This window comes from Vidua chalybeata, chromosome 16, assembly GCF_026979565.1.
Source record: "Vidua chalybeata isolate OUT-0048 chromosome 16, bVidCha1 merged haplotype, whole genome shotgun sequence".
Classification (NCBI taxonomy): domain Eukaryota; kingdom Metazoa; phylum Chordata; class Aves; order Passeriformes; family Viduidae; genus Vidua; species Vidua chalybeata.
The window spans coordinates 5,313,277-5,332,057 of record NC_071545.1 but is presented as its reverse complement, the minus strand read 5'-3'; the positions used below and the strand labels follow the sequence as shown (position 1 = coordinate 5,332,057).

General features: G+C 38.8%; 1 protein-coding gene across 2 annotated transcripts in view; it reads left to right on the top strand.

Annotated features, from left to right (window-relative positions):
- Positions 1-16,523, top strand: part of USP7 (ubiquitin specific peptidase 7) — a 70,888-nt gene extending 54,365 nt beyond the window's left edge. For both annotated transcript variants that reach the window (XM_053957277.1, XM_053957276.1), the window contains 16 exons: positions 176-310; positions 513-614; positions 1,286-1,391; positions 1,732-1,824; positions 2,613-2,680; positions 3,607-3,707; positions 5,055-5,208; positions 6,539-6,606; positions 7,663-7,771; positions 7,864-7,941; positions 8,281-8,381; positions 8,970-9,069; positions 9,921-10,040; positions 11,291-11,362; positions 12,341-12,431; positions 15,140-16,523. In XM_053957277.1, the coding sequence (XP_053813252.1) occupies positions 176-310; positions 513-614; positions 1,286-1,391; positions 1,732-1,824; positions 2,613-2,680; positions 3,607-3,707; positions 5,055-5,208; positions 6,539-6,606; positions 7,663-7,771; positions 7,864-7,941; positions 8,281-8,381; positions 8,970-9,069; positions 9,921-10,040; positions 11,291-11,362; positions 12,341-12,431; positions 15,140-15,246 (1,605 nt within the window). In that variant the 3' untranslated portion in view covers positions 15,247-16,523. The remainder of the gene's footprint in view (positions 1-175; positions 311-512; positions 615-1,285; positions 1,392-1,731; positions 1,825-2,612; positions 2,681-3,606; positions 3,708-5,054; positions 5,209-6,538; positions 6,607-7,662; positions 7,772-7,863; positions 7,942-8,280; positions 8,382-8,969; positions 9,070-9,920; positions 10,041-11,290; positions 11,363-12,340; positions 12,432-15,139) is intronic.
- The last annotated feature ends 2,258 nt before the right edge of the window (positions 16,524-18,781 follow it).

The window sequence follows — 18,781 nt, the reverse complement described above, 5'->3', positions numbered from 1 at the left end:
CGTTTTTTTAATTTCATTGTAATTTGTATTTTTGCAAATTTGCTTCCTGAATATATGAATAGTGTTAGCACTGTGCCAGAGGGCTAGTGAGGTTGCATAGTAAAGCATCCTGAGAAGGTATTATGTGGTACAACTGGGCTAATCTGAAAAGTAACCTTTAAATATCATTTTTCAGATAGTGGCAGAGGATCAGTTCTGTGGTCACCAAGGCAATGATATGTATGATGAAGAAAAAGTGAAATACACTGTTTTCAAAGTATTAAAAAACTCCACACTTACAGAATTTGTTCAAAACCTCTCTCAAACAATGGTGAGTTTTCTGTAGCTGAATACCTGCATGTATTTTGTTACATTATGGGTGTTTTATAGCCCTTACCTTCTCTACATGATGACAGCAATCATAACTTAGACCTTGTAACACAGAAGATCTGTTTGAGTTCAGTGAAAATATTTTAGCCTATTTTTCCCTTGTTTTGATTTAGTTTCCTGTCACAATTTTTTTTTTATTTTAGGGATTTCCCCAGGATCAAATCAGATTATGGCCAATGCAAGCTAGAAGTAATGGAACAAAAAGACCTGCAATGTTAGATAATGAAGCAGATGGCAATAAAACGGTAAGTAATCACTGAGAGATGATATTACTTCTGTACATCTCCTGTGATTCTTAGTTCTCTTGAAGAATATCTAACTTTGAGACATAAGATTTTTCAGGCTTTTAATTGAAAATTAATTTCATTGTATCTGGGAAAGTTTGGTACTTGGGAAAACTTGGTGTTTAGTGGATTAATTTGGATAGGAAGCAGGAGTTGTGGTTGGTGCATGATTTTTCTGCTGTGGGAAAAAGATGTTATCATGATTTCTTATGTTAGATTAAAACAGAACTGTCCCTTTGACAAAAGGGGCAAACCCTCTGGATTTAAGGAATTGTGTTGTATAAAATGTGTCTTAAATACTACAGAAAACAGAGATTGGTTTCACTATCCTTTTAAAATTAATTTATGTCCTTGTCATTATAAAGATAGCTGTAGGTAACCTTTTGAATGATAAAGTGGGTTCATTTTAAGTAAAACTTACTGCTTCATCAAAGCTTTTGGTAGTTTCATGTCTATATTTGTTTGTCTTAATAAATTCCATAAACTTCCTTTAACACAACATTAAAAAAAAACCTCTCCCACTTATTGTACAATGTCATAAAGTTCTTGTATCTGATTAAAATGCAGATACCAGGTTATATTAGGGTCTTCAGAGACTTTTTTTTTTTCTTCTCTCACATCTTTCTATATAGATGATTGAGCTCAGTGACAATGAGAATCCATGGACAATATTTTTGGAAACAGTAGATCCAGAGATGGCTGCTACTGGAGCAACATTACCCAAATTTGATAAAGATCGTAAGCATATGGGCTAAACATTTCTAAAATACAAAATGCTTTCATTTTGGGTGTATCTCCAAAACCACTGTGCACTCCTTTTTTCAACCATGTCATTGATGTATCCATCAAACTCCTAGAGTGCTGAAATTAGTTTTTCTTATGCAGTTTTCCCTTCGTTTCTCTTGAAGTGGAAGGCATACTTTGCATGTTTTTAGACTCAATGAATAAATTTCTCTCTATATTTTAAGGGCACTGAATTAATAAAGACACATATTTGTTACTGTGTAAATAAAAACAGGTGATCTCCTTCCCCCTCTCCAAGCCTTACTAAAAATTAAATCTTGTTTTTACTTTGTAGATGATGTAATGTTGTTTCTGAAGATGTATGATCCGAAAACTCGGAGTTTGAATTATTGTGGACATATCTACACCCCTATATCCTGTAAAATACGTGAGTTCTGAATTTCAATTTCATTGTAATCACTGAAGTTTTTAAAGTAGATTGTACATACTATTCCTTTAATAATAATTCCATCACTGAAACCAAAGGTACACCACAGAAGCAAATTCTTATTTCACCCAGCACCTGAGAGTTTTCTTCCCCATGTGGTGTCAGTGACATTTTCTGCAGGTCTGAGCCTCAAAACCCCACAGGTGGTGAGTTCATTGCTGCTGTACTCACCAGGTGTTACAGCTGTTTGAGACCTGTTGTGAAGCTTTGGGATTTGATACTTCCCTCCCAATAGCTTTTCATGTAACTCTTCTATAACCTTTCACTGTGGCAGCCTGAGCAGCTGCTCAGCCTGAATTACTTGTGAGCCTTGATTTTCAGGGTCCATTTAAGGAATTCAGCAAATACCCACTGACTAAAAATATTTTAGTTTTTCATTTTGAATGTCTCATTTTGTTAACTTTTACATATTTTTTAATTTTGTATTTTAGCTGTTTGGTTTTTTTTAAAGATGCTAAATCTTTTTTCTGGGGAAGAAGCAGTGTTATTTAATCTCTTGGATTTTCAGTGAACTTGCACATATTTTTGTTGTTCAAATGAAGTGGAAAGGAACCATAAATGTGTGTCTGGTTGAATGTCAACAAGGGAAACTTAAGTGTGGAAGGCTCTTTCTTAGGCATTGTAGAACCATCTACCCAGGGTGAAGAAAGGGATTCTCTCCTTTCTGTGGTTGGTCTCACTAACAATTAGTGCTATACATTTCACATTCCTTCTTTCTTCTCCAACAGGTGACTTGCTTCCAGTTATGTGTGAGAGAGCAGGATTTCCACAAGAAACTAACCTTATCCTCTATGAGGTTTGGGCTGATAGACTTTTTGTGACTTTTTTTGTCTTTTGCATGCTGTAAAGAAAAAAAAAAAGATTTATTCATTTAAAAAGTTGCTCATAACAATGGTAATTTATAAATTATCAGCACTGTAATCTGTAACTTTGAAGTCCACAGTGCTGCAAAAGAGTAGCAGCAGAGAGTTAACTTCAAAACAGATTTTATATTAAACAGATAAAAATATAAAGCTTTAAAATAAAAAAAAAAAACTATCTCCATGAGGTCCTATATGAGTAGCTTTGTTGTGCTAAACCTGTGTTGCTGAGTCAGAGAAGCTAATACTGCTGACATTACTGGCCATTGTATTTCCAGTGCCCACCTTAGTGAAGTTGAGAAAATGTTGCATCTTCTCCTTCCTTCCCCAAGCCAAAGCCAGCAAACAAAATCCTTAGTCTGCTATGCTGTTTCTGCACAAAATACACAAGCAAGCAGTGAATCTTCATAACTGCTACATTTATTGAGTGCTGATGATGCAGATCTGGCCAAGGCAAAGTCCTTGCTAGAATAAGAAGAAGGAATTGGGTTTTTGTTGCAATTTCTGGTAGCAGTCCTGCTGCTCTCTCTGGTGGTCCGGGGCAGCACACACACACTGCCATCCTAAAAAGCAGAGCTGTACTCCTTGCTGGAGTAACCCCTGGGCAGGCCAGGGTTACAGTGCCATTCCAGTTTGTAACATAGGTGCTTTATCCCTGGGTCAGCCAGTATAAATATGTAATAAGCATATAGATATTTAATAATACATACATTAGATTTGTATAGATACATATCTATCCATTTGTTTCAGTTGAAAGAATGTATGGGTTACCTTATCTGATGTCTTCACTATTGGTGACTTATTTGTGACCTTTATTTTTGTCTTTTATTCTGTGATCAATAATTTTTGTTCTTTATTGCAGGAAGTTAAACCCAATTTAACAGAAAGGATTCAAGACTATGATGTATCTCTTGATAAAGCTCTCGATGAACTCATGGATGGTGACATCATAGTGTTTCAAAAGTATGTATTTTAAGGAGGCATCTTATTGCAATTATATCACCTGGTTGACTTTGAGAGCTGAACTTCCTTTAAGCTTTCTTATCAAGAGCTAAGTATTACATTCCAATAGTAGATGTGTTCTCTGCAGTTCTCAGTTGTTTATTCCAAGGGGAAATGAGTAAACATCAGTGGTATTTGAGTATCATGTGCCACATTGCTTAAGGAAAAGGTGTCCTTCTAGTTTAGAAAACCAATAAACTAAAATAGCTCATAATATTACCAGAGTGTGTTCAGCAATGCATCTGATTTGTGCAGCTTTGTACTGGAGCCACTGTAACGCAGACACCGAAGAGCCTTCCAGCATTTCAGATACCATGGCCACTGGACAAGGCTCTTGGAGCTCTTTCAGCCCAGAACTACACTGAACTGCTTTCCCTTTTTGCCTCTCCCTTGTGCTCACAGTCAGGTCCTTACTGGTCTGCAGTGATGAGATGCTCCTAGTTTGCCTGAGCACATGCCACTCGTAGGTGTACTGGTGCTTCAGCTGGAGATTTCTCCAAGGCAAAAGGGGAGCTCCTGCATCTTGTATCCAATAAAGGGATCTTTCATAAGTGTGGCAGGGCTATAAATCAGCATTTCTATGCTCTCACTCCTGATGGTCACACCCAACTGTGTTGCTCTGTTTCTCTCCATGGGCTGACAGTGGGTGGAAGCCAGCTAGTCTATCTTCAGCACTCTTACCCCAGATTATGTGAGATGAATGTATTTCTCATGTCATGCCTTGGAACTCGCATTCCCAGTTGACCCAGTTGGTGTTATGCACCCTTGGCTGGCTGCTGACTCCTGGGTAAGTGCACAGCTTGTACCCTGGTGCTGTTTCTCTGCAGAGAAGTTGGGGTACCAGTCAGGAGTGACCCAAACCAGCCCCTGTGCCCACTGTTCTGCCTCTCTCTGCCAAGGAATGCTGTCCATCTGTCCTCTGTGCAAAGCGATTGATACAGGGGTTCGTGGAAAGCTGTGCAGCATTAGTGCAGACACACAGGGATGTGCCAGGGTGGGAGGGAGGGACAGCTCCTGCTGCAGTGGTGCTGTGAACCCACAGGAGCCCAGCAGGGCCAGGCTGCCAGGGGAGCAGCAGAGCAGGCGAGGGCGCCGGGCCCTGCAGCACACAGACACGCCGGGCTCTGGGTCCCTGCTGACTGCACCAGTCCCACTGTGTACCACTGGTGGCTCTTGCAAAAGGTTTCTAAACTTCATCTCTGTATCTCTCCACTGTTGCTGACTTACTGTAGAACATGTTTTTAAAGCCCCAACTGCCTGTGTAACAATGTGATGTGTAATGGTATCATCATTTGTTTGCTCTTGTAGGGATGACCCAGAAAATGATAACAGTGAGCTCCCAACAGCTAAGGAATACTTCCGAGACCTCTATCACCGTGTGGATGTCATTTTCTGTGATAAAACCATCCCCAATGACCCAGGCTTTGTTGTTACTTTATCCAATAGGATGAATTACTTTCAGGCATGTGTCCTGTTTCTCTTTTGTTTCCTTGTTTGGAAAGTAACTTTTGCACTAGTTCACAAACGCATTATACATACTTTTAGAAAATTCCTTAAACCATCCATATACATTTTTTGCATTGTGTACATTTCATTTTAAATGAAAAATTTAAGGAAGCCACTAAGGCTTTTGAGAAAAAAATACTATAAACCCCACAGTTTTATTAATAATGAGTTATTTGATAATTGGGTTCTTTCTTGGTAGACTATTCTGCTCTGTCAGGGAAATTATATTCTCATGAAATTATGCATTTGCTTTCAAAGTGATATGTAAAACTTGCTCAACTTATTTGGCCATTAAAAGGAAAATACCTTGGGAATCTAGTGATTACCTATTTTCTGCCTGTAATATTAAAAACAATATTTATTTTGTAGACCAAGCTGCATTGCTTTCTTCACACAGTGAAGTTTAACGCACAGTGACACTAACAGATCAAACCTGTTGTGTTGATAATAGATGGGTTGGGGTGTTTAGATGAGGAAAACTGGACATGGAAACATAAAAAAAACTGAAGTAAAGTTGGTCTGATCTATTAAGAGACTGAGTAGATTTGACTCCTTGCAGTTCTCCTGCAGTTGCTTTTGTCAATGTCAAAAAAAAATTACTTAAAACCACCTAGTTTTATTTTCTGTCCCCAAAGGCAGAAACTTTGAGCATCTGCATACATAGGAAAAGTCAGGGATGAGTTTTGCTATACTGTTCTCATCATTTGTTTTTATGCCAATTGCTCCCACTTACTTTTTTTTCACTTGAAGTGTAAGGTCTGTATGGTTTGAGGTTTTTTGGTAAGGCAAAACCAAAATGCTCCTGCCTTTTGTGAGGCAATGATGTGAAGTGTACGCATGGGAATAATGTGGTGATATTACTCAGCAAGCTAACTAACTTGGAGTGAATTAAAGGAGTGGGAATCTTCCAAGTCTTACTTATTTCCCTTATACTATAATTTTAAAAAATAAAAAAAAAACCAACAAAACAGCAGCAAAAAGCAACCAAACAAAAACAAGCAAAATAAGAATGGAGCAATTCTTGTGGCTTTAGTGGTCTTTTGACAACAGTAACATATTGTAATAAAACAGTTTCCTCATTTTTTTTTCTTAGAATATCTTATTCTGTGTCAACTGTTCAGAAGCTAACAATACTAGTTTATTTAGCCTTGGGGAGGTAGGCATAGTGGGTTCTCTCAGAATTCCAGTAGCATAATGTTCCTGTCATGGAATGAATGACTGTATGATTGTAGAGCAATGTCATAACTGTGTGAAACAATTCAGAACTTACCAAAATTTATTTTCAGGTTGCAAAGACAGTTGCTCAGAGACTTAACACGGATCCAATGCTATTACAATTTTTCAAGTCCCAAGGGTAAGACAAATTCCTTAGTATTCTGTGTCTAAGCTGTTCCTCAAAAATTAGCCTTTTCCAGGTCATTAACTAATTCTCTACCAGTAAGATGTTACCTTTCTGGCAAGCACAGCAGGTTGCTTTGACAGTTGAAGTATTGCAATGTCTGTCTCTAGAGCCTCAAAGAATTGCATGTTTTAGAAGAGTTCTAGTAAATGTCATTTTAAAAGTCATTAATTACTTCAAAGCCTGATGCTGTGGGATAAATTGCTAAGCTAATGCAAGTGCTGTTTCAGTGAATGCAGATTTCTAGAATGGAGGAGAGCACAATCAAGTGCACATAAAAGCAGTATTCTTGCTGATTTACAAGTTTAAATGCAGGAGTTACTTCACTGAATTCCCCCCTCCTCCCTCAAAGTCTGCAGATGAGGTTTTATGAAGATGACTACAATCTAACAAGTTCTCAGGTGCTCAGAGGGATGTTTCTGGTTAAAGTGGTGGTTTTACACATGTTTGTGTAAAACTAGGTTTGAATCTGTATAAAACTAGAGCAGAAAGTAATGTATTATAGCTCTGTGTATGTGCTTCAGGAATAATGCACACACAAAACTTACAGCTCTCTGTATTCATGGAGTGTAGATGCTCTTTAGTTACCTGAGGCTATCTCCCTTCATCATCAGTGAGAATTTGAGTAGCTCTTTGTAGTTTCCAGTGCTGTGGTCACTGTGGAATTTGCTGTGTCATATGGCTCCACAAATTAACCTTTCACAATCTAAAGCATGTGCTGCTATGCCAGTAATTCCAGAGGAATGTAGGTCTGCCAGCCTGCAGCACTGACATCAGTGAGCTTGTAAACATCCAGGAGAGTTAACACACACCCTGAATGGTTTTCTGTTCCCACAGCCCAGCTGTGTTTAAAAGTCACTAAAGTTCTGTGTGCTGTGCTGCTTAGGCTGTGTTAGCAATTACGTGAAACTGGAAGCCAGTAATAAAAATGTTCTTGGTGCTTCAATTTACTGAGCAGTAATGGATTTTGAAGAGATGGATTTTAACAACATGATTTCTTTCCTTCTGTAGTTATAGGGATGGCCCTGGTAATCCTCTTAGACATAATTATGAAGGTACTCTAAGAGATCTTCTGCAGTTCTTCAAGCCTAGGCAACCAAAAAAACTCTACTATCAACAGGTAAGAGTCTTTTCTTTTTATTGGGGTGAGTTATAAAAATAATTCTGCCCTATTCAAAGTATGCCTAAAGTGTTTTTCTTTTCTTTCTTAAGCTCAAAATGAAGATAACTGATTTTGAAAACAGAAGAAGTTTTAAATGCATATGGCTAAATAGCCAGTTTAGGGAAGAGGTGAGTGAAGCCATTACACGCTTGCTGTCATTTCTGTGTCAGAGCTGGTATGGCTGTGGTTATGGATCTACCCCTGAGTAACACAGAATCAGAACGAAGTTGTACATGATGAAAAAAAGATCTAACAAAACAACAGCAAAAAAAACCCAAAGAGCACAAAAAATGTAAAAAAAAAAAATCAGATCTCTTAACAAAAATTTTGAAGATGACATAGATGTTGACTTAACTTATCTTTTCAAGATGAGTGGTTAAGGGGAACAATCTGGTGTGTTCTGTGCTTTAATGTGGTTGTTTACTTTTTCAGATTTTCTAATGATTTTTGTGTTTCAAATTCCACAGGAAATAACAGTATATCCAGATAAGCATGGGTGTGTGCGGGACCTGTTAGAAGAATGTAAAAAAGTTGTAGAACTCTCTGAAAAAGGTTCAGGGAAATTAAGGTAAAGCTGGAAATCAATGTTTTCTTCTATGTGATCATGTAGATTTTATGCAGCAAAGTATCTGTAGAATTTAAAATACTGTAGAAACCATTATTAACAGATGAAATGTGACATTATGTTAAAAGCTTCCAGCTTGCCACTGTTAAGGGTTCTTCTTAGCTATAAATATAATTTTTACACAGTTACTTATTTATTTTGTGTTTAATAAAGTTACATCCTTGAGTTTCATCAATTGCATTTGTTAGTCATGAGTTATTGTTTCAAATCCAAGCATTTCATGCTATTCACTTCTCAGGAGTTACAGGGATTAAAAGTGAGGTCATTTAAAGAGGATATATAAAATAATCTCCACTATAAACCTATATTTTGTAATGGCACATCTTGCCTTTTTGCCACGAGCCAGAAATAATTTAACCTCTTATGGCTTTACTGCTTAATTTTTACTAAAGATTGAATTTAAAATTGTATAAATACAATAGCAGCATCAGTTTACAATCTACACTAATCTCTCTCAAGATTTGAGAAAGAAATGTTGCATTGAATTTTTTTATTCACTTCTTAAAAATGCTTTTCCTGTTTATCTTTAAGGCTGCTAGAAATTGTAAGTTACAAAATAATTGGTGTCCATCAGGAGGATGAGCTGTTAGAGTGTTTGTCACCTGCAACAAGTCGAACGTTTCGAATAGAGGTAAGTTGTGCTTGTCTTTGAGAAGCTTTGAAATCTGACTTGGAGAGAGAAAACTCTTTCAACTGGTAATTTTATTTTTCTGGCTGCTGATCTTCAAATGCTGTGATGTTTGTACTAAGATTACATGATGATATTACATGTATTTTTAAAGATAATGCTTTTAGAAAGATAGTCTTTTGTTCCATCTGCTTCCCCATAATGGTTTCATTATTTGATTTTTGCACATGTTTTTATAACAATGCGTGAAGACTTTGCAAGAGCCTGTCCAAAGGACATTTAATGTCTTGCCAGTAATTCCAAGGTTTGTTTGAGAGTTCAGGATAGAAATGTTTATGCTTAGAATGCGCTTTTGTACTCTTAATATTCTAGAAGGTTTTGTTTCCTTTTCTGTTACACTTGAGGTTCTTGAAGCAAATTTGATACTTAACATGTGATTTTTTTTTTTCTAAACATCTCATCATTTAGATCTGCTAACTTGCCTCAAAGATCAGAAATGAAAAAAAAAGTTTCCAGTGTAAACTGTAACGAGGAGCTGGCAAGAGGCCTGTGTCACTGTCAGCTAGTTCTGCACTGGTAGAAGATTCTTGTCAAAAAAAGCCTTTCAGGGAAGCCAGGAGAATATTTCCTGAGTAGGGGAAGCTGAAGTGCTGTCATGCCAGGGATGAGGGACTCTGGTAAAAGACTCTGTCAAACAACATGGCTCTTTTAATTGTTTTTGAATAGAATTGTTTGAAATCAGTACATCAATAATGCTTTCAGTTTCTTAATAACTAGAAAAATAACTTCAAAACCTTAGTTTATTTTTGTGGAAGTTTAGCTGATTGGCGTCACAATTTTCTGTCTGGATCTAGGAAATTCCTCTGGACCAGGTAGATATAGATAAAGAAAATGAGATGCTAATCACAGTGGCACATTTCCACAAAGAGGTTTTCGGGACATTTGGAATTCCATTCTTGCTGAGGATACACCAGGTGCAGTATGCCTCCCTTTTTTTCCCTGTGGGATTATACAGATGATGTTTTCTTTAAGTACTTTTGAAGAAATGCATTAATATAAGAAGTGTGTAGGAAAATATAGCTCTTGTATCAAAGGTTCTGCCCCATATGCCCATATGTGCCTTTCTATGTTAAATCATTTCCCAGCTCAGTTCCTTTTGCCTATCCAGGTTGTTCAGTGTTTCAGTGAGCCTGTGCAACACTTACAAAGCTGTCACTTGGCAGCAGCTGTCATCCCCTGCCCCCTGCAGAATCCCCCAACGAACCAGAACCCTATTTCCAGCAGCACTTGAGTAACTGCAGTGCAGAGCTGTTGGCCAAAGTGGCCCTGCCATGGCTGCTCTCACCGAGACAGGATTATGGAAAATGGGGCTGCTTTCACCATCACTTTCTGAGATGACTTTGCATTTCATCCCTTCTGTAATTTGATGTGCTTTATCTTCTAGGGCTGAAAGTTGGTACAAGAACAAAAGCTAATTTTGAAAGCTTAATTTAAATTCTCAAGTTTTTCCTGTGGTGCTGTTCCAGCTGAATGTCACCCTGATTCTCTTAATATCAAAGTGTATTTCTGGGAGCAGTTAGCCATTTGCTTCTAAGCTTTTTCTGGTTCATGTATGTTACTTTGTATGAAAACTACCTACTTCAAAAATTTTTGGAATGAGAAATATGTCCATATTTCTCTACCTCTAAAATGCTAAAATTATAATTTTACTGATTTCCATATTTTTGATGAAAGAGTAAACCTTGTTTGGTGATTTTTGGTGGAAACCATTTGTTCTGCATTTCCTTGTTGTGACAGTTAATATATATTATTCATCTTTAAGTTGACATTATCTGTCACTTTTTTGGGCACTTTACATAGTCAGGGCACAGAAACATACTACAAAAAGTAGCAACAAGCTTAGCAAGAATATGGGGTTTTTTTACAAATTCCTATTTTTTAATTTTGCTACTTAACTTTAACCTGACTTGGACATATCAGTGGCAGTGCCTGGCCAATTTATGGGGCAGTTTGCATAATGATGAATCAGTAAGACTTAAAGTTCCTGAATGTAGAGCAAATTGCCTTCTGTTGTTTCATATTGTAGAGAATGATGTTAACACTTGTGTAATTTTGTAAATAACAGACATTGAGGCAATCTATTTCAGCTTAAAGCAGGAAATACTAACAGCTTCCCTCTTTTTCCTAGATTTTTTTGACATTAACATTTTGTTGTAATTATTAGGGTGAACACTTCAGAGAGGTTATGAAGCGGATTCAGACAATGCTGGACATACAAGAAAAAGAATTTGAAAAGGTAATTTCAGATTGGGAGAGATTTTATTGCTGGCTGTAAACCCTAAATGAGTTTATTGTAGTAGGTTGAAACACCACAGACTTGGGATAAGTGAAGATTTTGTGTGATAGAACAGCTGCTTGACTGAAATAATGTTTTTTCTAGGACTAGTTAGTTAGGGTGGGTAGGATCAGTATTTCTGTACTGCATCGAGAGAGATAGTCTGCAAAACATTACAGTAACCCAGAAAAGTGTAGTTGGTGTGGGACCTTTAGAAGCCACCCCCACATCACATTCCTGTTCAGAGCAGAACGTGACTCAGTCAGGTTGTGCAAGGCTTTTTAGTTGCAATTTGTAAACTCCCAAGGGTGGCAATTGTGCCCTGTTCTGGACACTGTGTTTTAGAGTATTTCCACTATCACTGGGAAGGCTTTGCTTTCCTTGCACATAATCAGAATGTTTCATTTTGCAACTTGTGGAGGTCACCTCTGTGCAGTTTTTTGAGAAGAGCCTGTTCCTGTGCATCATCCTTCAGGTGGTAGAAAATTATAGATACCCTGTCAGCCTTTTCTTCTCTGGGCTAAACAGACCCCATTTCCCAGAGGTTCCTGAATGCCAGGTTCCCCCCAGTCCTCTGGGGGAAGCCCAGGTCTCACTGGACTGTTGCTGCACTTGCTGCAGTTTGTTGCCCTGTCTTTTTCCCTGGAGGGTTTGAAACCTGGACACAGTATTCCAGGATGTGAGTTCATGATTTCCTGTGCATTTATTTTGTCCCATTATCCAGGTTGTTGATGAGGGTTTTAACCAGGATTGGCCTTTTCCAATTCCTGAAGTTGAAAGTTACATGTTTCAACTCCTGAAGTTGAAAGTTATAAGTTGAAGTTACAAATTTTCTACTTATAATCAGCTGCAAGTTAGACTGTGAACTTAGGCTTGAAGACTTAATTTTAATGTCATATCCTACCACTTGGTTTTTGAGGTTTTTTTTTCTTTGCATAGTTTAAATTTGCCATTGTAATGATGGGTCGACACCAGTATCTCAACGAAGATGAGTATGAAGTGAACTTGAAAGATTTTGAGTCCCAACCTGGTAAGTTGTTAGACAACCTCACTTTTCTTTTGGCCTGCTGAAGTTGCTCTGCCAGTTGTTATGATGTGTTCAGCCTTAACTCAAGATGCAGAAAGAGTTTGTTCTTTTTATGTGTCTACATTAGATGTAGTGTCCAAGCAAGTATTTATATACACCAGTGTGCACACTGAGCAGTGTTACATGAATGTGTTAGTCCAAGAATATGTATTTTATAGGCATTTAGATAAATAATCTATTTTCTTTTGAGTTAAAAGATTGCATCTGAATGACCAAATGGGTGCAGTGTCAGTATAACACACTTTACAACATCAGTTGCACCTTGTCTTTATTGTCCATCTACCCCCTTGCATGTTTGATTCTTGTGGAGAGATTCTTGTTTATTCTTGATATCCTCAATGAATCTGAAGATTCTAACAAGAACTTTACATATGTCAATTAGATGCTGTTTAGCTTTTTTTCCCCTAAGAAATGATTCACCAAGGAACAAATGCAGCTCCACTCTAAATTTGTCTCTGGATGGGCTGCCATCTTGTTTGCTTGACTGACATTTAAACCTCTATTTTCTTAGACATTTACACATTGGAGAAACCAGGTTAATAATTCAGGAGTTCCACCCCAGGAGTGTTTTAATAGCCATAGAATGGGTTGGGCTGGGAGGTGCCTTAAAGACCATCCCATTCCACCCTGCTGCCATGGATGCCACACACCAGACCGGTCTCTCAGGGCCCCATCAGACCTGGCCTTGGACACTTCCAGGGGTGGGACAGCTATAGCTCCTCTGGGCAACCTGCACCAGTGCTTCTAAGTCCAAATCTCTCCTTTTCCTCTTTGGAGAGTTCTGTTTGGGAATGGCACCTGTGGATCCACAGTCAGGGATCCATTGAAACCCTTGAATTCATGGGGGTTTCTTCTCCCAGCTTAGCTGAGTGTTCCTCTCTGTGAGTTGCACTGACTTGCTGCAGTTCTGTTTTTCTGACTATTAGGAATCCTGGGTTTTATTGGTAGGTTTTGCTAGGGTCGAGCTTTCTCCAGTTTTTCCCAGCTGTGCTCTGGATTGATGTAACAGCTGTAAAGAAATCCTGTAAGTGTCGGTTCATTTCAAAACCTGCAGGGAGTTAGATCTGTGTTACTGCTGGGCACTTGCAGGAGCCTAGCAGACAGTCCTTTTGTGTGTGCAGCACAGGCAGGCTCGTGGCTTGCCAGAGCTGTGAGTGCCTGCAGCTGCACAAGTCACCCCAGAGCCCAGCAGTGTGTCACTCTCTGTGCACTACCTGTGAAGGGTCTCTGGATGGTCAGCTTGGAGGTGGACATTTCTCCACAGACAGATAAACTCTATCCAGTGTGGTCAGAGCAAGCAGAGTCCTGATTTTATTCTGGGAGTCATCCCTCTTGGGTCAGGGAGGGAAAGGCAATGGGCTTGGTGAGCAAGGCAGAGCCAGTGGTGCCAAAACAGCTTGGAAAACTAACCAGGTGACCAGGTCAAAGGCACAGAACATGTCAGAATGTGGAAGAGGGAGAACTTCAGCTGTTTGTAGGAATTGTAAGGAATGTGACAGCAAAAGGTTTTAATTTGATTGTTCAATGAATTCACCCGTGATAGAATATACTTTGATAGAATTAATTTCTACAAATGCCAAATTTTAACACACACTGCACTGATGGAACCAAAGCCGGGGCATTGTCCAGTTTGATTGGCATAGCTGATGTCAGTAGTGTCCCTCTGCTGTTGCCAAGGTACCCTAACTATAGCTGTGATTGTGCTGGCACCAACCATGTCGGATCTATTTTCTTTCTTCGGAAACGTTCGAATTCTCCCACTAAGATTGGCAGCTCTCTTTTAATTTGATATTGACCATTATGTCAAACAAGAAAAAAAAATCATTTTGATTGAAGAAAATATATCACAAAATGCAGATGCAGGCAACCAACAAGGTCATGTGTTTTATGCTTTAGTGGTTGCAGCTGATGGCTTTGAATGTAGAATGTACTTTCCTTGCTGGGGGCCTCTTTAGTTTCTTTATCATTTCACTTCAAAGAGCATTGGATGCTCTGCATTGAGAGCATCTTAAAAGAGAATTTCTTCCATTTGCAAGAAGTATGTGGACTGTGGTTTTTCATTAAATCTAACAGTAGAATAAATAATACTGGGCTGAACAAATGAAAAAAATCTGTATATTTTCTTTGCAATCTAAATGACTAGGGTTTTTTCTTAGAAAATAAAGAGGAGGGTCAGTTTCATGATTTCTTAATTAGCATTACTTGCTTTTTACATTTATCAAACAGATATTCCCACTTAAACCAGGTGATAGGAATAGCAGAGATTATGGCAAATACTGTTGGTTGTCATGTTTCAAAGGCAGATCTTCCCTGTTTGAAACAGGCTCAGCACTTTGGTGAAAGTTGGTACTGTGGTGTGCCTGTGGCCATAACAGTGGTTATCTTGCTTTAACACACCCTTCACTGCTGTAAAGTCCTGTAGGTGACTGAAGAAGAGAAAAAGCAGGTGCCTGCTGCAGAAGGAGATGGGGAATTTGCTGGAGGAAGGAAAACCTTGCCCCTCTGGCTGTGGGGCTGCTCTGTGCTCCTCTGCCCTCCCCGTGATTCCCAGCACTCTGTGGGCAGGACACACAGGACTAGTTTGTGTAATGGAAACATTTTTCCAATTTAATCTTAAAACTTCATTATTTTTTTTCTCTTTTCTTTTCTAGGCAACATGTCTCATCCAAGGCCATGGCTAGGGCTTGACCATTTCAATAAAGCCCCAAAGAGAAGTCGCTACACTTACCTTGAAAAAGCTATTAAAATCCATAACTGACTTACTTAACCAGATTGTCAAGGCAAGGGACAAAAATAAGTGTGTGTGTGCACCTTTTTAACAACTGTAGAACTTTGGTACACGTGCACTATATCTGAAGTCTTCAGCAAGAGGATTTGCTGCTGATGTTAATTTTATTTTGTTGAGGCTGTTCAGTTTGGCTTCTCTGTATCTATTGACTGCCCTTTTTGAGCAAAATGAAGGTGTTTTTATAAAAGCTTGGATGCCAATGAGAGTTATTTTATGGTAAACGTAATGCAAGGCAATTGTCAGCATAATGAGGGAAGAGTTTAGTAGAACAGTTGACATTGGCAAAATTATTTGTCTGTAGTACGTTTATAGATGGCATAAGCTGACTGGCTGCCCTTCCCATGTGGTGTTCACCATCACTGCAGCTAGTAAGTCTTATGTTTAGACTCACATCAGATTTATTTCCTTCAGTTATACTTTAAATGACATTTTTGTGCATTTGTAAATGCAAAAGAAAAACTCACATCATCAATAAATAGCAATCTCTACTTTATTGTGTACATTGTTGGCACTTATTCGGGATTTTTGTCTCCTCGAGCTTCATAGAATCTTTTTTAATAAACTAGTTTTCATTTAATTTAGTCAATACTTTGCATCCTGTTTTACCAAGTGGATGCCCCGAGTCCTAAAAAGAGATATTTGGGTCTTTTTATGAAATTTCCAACCATTGAGAAATACCGTTGCGATTGATTATGCCATCTCCTGGCAAATAGAATGACACTCAAAAGTTGGCAAAAGCAAGTGAAAAGATTATAAATATCATTAATTTAGTTACCATGGGAAGAGATGGGGAAAAGACAAGAACTAGCCTTTTAGCACAGAGGGCATGCTCACTAGTGTTTAGTAAGCTGTTGACTTTGTATAAAAAAGGAGGAAAAAAAACGAAAAAAGAAGAAAAAAAAACCGAAAAAAGCAATTGTATATTTAATGAATGAACATGTACAATTTAACACTTGGAGGTTAATTTTATTGGGTGAGTCTGCAAGTGAATTTCACTGATGTTGATATTCATTGTGTGTAGTTTTATTTCAGTCCCCAGACTGCTTCCTTTTCTTTGGAGCTAATGCCAGCCGCGTGTCTAGTTTTGAGTGCAGTAAAGATAGAATCAGCAATTCACACTTAATTTTACATTCTTTTCCAGTATTTTATTTTGTTTCTGTAGCCGCAGTGTACAACTCCTCTTCCTGTATATTGCCTTTTTTTGCTGGAAAATGTTGTATGTTGAATAAAATTTTCTATAAAATTTTTTTCGATGAGTGATGACATGGACATTGAAGAAGATTTCTCCTCTCCTTGGAAACAGAGTTTTGGGAAACTTTTTCATTAATGAGATTTTGCTAAAGGTGTGGTTTTCTTTTTCCTTAAGTGTTGACAATTGTATAACCCTCATCATTGTTTTGGGGAAACTTTGTGGGGGTTTCTGTTTAATAGTTTTGGGGTTTGGAGGTTTTTGTGGGGTTTGGTTTTTTTACGTCCTAACTAGTCAAATTTGAGCTTAACAAATAAAAGATTTTCCAGGAAAGGAGCCATGTACAAAAAAGAAAAATGGAAAGAATTATTTTACTAGTTTGTTTGTAAAGCTTGTAGTAGAGTCTTTGTGGTGGACTGGACTCTGCCTGCCTGTACAAAATTTTGTGGTCCAGATTCTCAAGTCTAATATTATAAATGGTGTAAAGTGAAATCTGGAGTCTCTAAAGGTAAGGTGTCTTCATAGAGTGATAGATTCCCTCCGTAATGTGTGCCCTGTATTCATAACCAAAACAGAATGTGCAAGTTCTAGGAATGTTTGAGTCTCTTTTTAGTTTGTATCTTGCGGTGCTTTTAACTGTCTCTTATTTCCAGTCAAGGCAAACTAGTTGTTTACTTTTGTTTTGCTGTCTGTGTGTGTAGGTTAGCATAGAGGGAAGTGCTTAACTGGCATGCCTTAAGTGGAGAAAGCTTTCCTTTGCTTTGCATTTCCATCAGGCTGGTGAGAATTGCACCATCCCAGGGATGTTTTTACTGGTACTTGGATTGTCTCTACAGGCTTTCAGTAAGTGTCAGGATTTGTTTCTAAACTGTTTCTGTCAATCAGAGGCTCTGGTCAGCAGTAGTAAGCCCTAATTATATTTAGTGTTGTTTAGACTGATATAAAATTGAGCTTGTATCTGAATGTCACTAAGTTTTCACATTCATTTATGGGATGGTGGCAGCTTTTAGGGACTATCTCAAGAAACACAATCCTTCCTATCTCAGAAGAAAATGCCGCTAACAGTAGATTTTGGGTGCCTTTTGGGTTTTAGATGACTGGATTTTATGTGCTTCAGTATTTGTGCTATTCCCACACTAGTTTGGTGATGTCCATACTTTGAGGCATTCCATAAGCAGTTTTCAATTACTGAAGGGTTTTCTTTAAAAAAAAAAAGTTTTGGAGCACAAGTAACTTGTTATTGAAATGTGGAAACACCCATGAAGAGGAGGACAGGAGGGTTTCTCAGGTGCAGTATGTTTGTTTAGTTAATTTAAAAAAATTTACAAGAATACAGTCTTCAAAATTGCCATGCTTTCCATTTCTTTATTTAGATTTTGGAATTATCTGGATAATAGACAGTGAATGCATTAAATTAAGGTAATGGTAATATAAGTGTTAAGCAATAAGGATGTAATTTCATGGTACACAGCATCAGAGCAACATGTTAACAGCCCATCCGAATTCTCCCTATGAAAATAGAGCGTGGTTCCTGTAGATTTACATAGTGCCTTTTATCCTAAAGGAGTCCAAAGCATTCTGTGAAATCTGAGCAGATCACACCAGTGATAGTTGCTGACTAGAGAGTGACAGCCAGCCCCAGCCCCTCACCCGCCCAGCGGCGCAGCGACCCCGACCCGACGAGGCCGTGCTGCCGCAGGACGCGCCGGGGCCCGGCCGCGGCCTCCCCGCAGGACGAGCAGAGCGAGTGCCTCCCGCATCCCGGATCTACCTCAGCTGCTGCCCTCCGGAGCTCCGCCAGCGTCCCCGTGCCAGCGTCCCCGTGCCAGCGTCCCCGACCCAGCCCCCGGAGCTCGGACCGCCCGGCCGCGGGCGCTGCGCTGGCTGCAGGCGGCAGCGCCCACATCGGAGCCACGCTGGGGGGTTGCTGTTTGATATCCTCTGTGAGAAATCGTTTTCTGTAGGAACTGTACATATTGTAAATAAAACAGCCCAGGGTAAACACTGCATTGGTGTCTCAGCTCTTCATTTTGGAGTGGAGTGGGAGTTACAGCTCTTGGGCCACTCGGAACTCAGGGAGATTTTGGTTAGATCAAGTAGATGAAGTTTATAAAATTCAGCCAAATTGTGTGTCAGGTATGGCATTAATAATGTACGGTGTGCTGGCCAGAAGGTAAAATCTGACTTGTATGTCAGCTTCTACATTTTGAGCCCTTGTTTTTCCTGAAACACTGAGGTGGAGAGTGTCACTGATGTGAGAGCAGCAAGTGTCATTTATTGTTGGCTGTTAAACCTGCTGGCTCTTCGGGGTCAGAA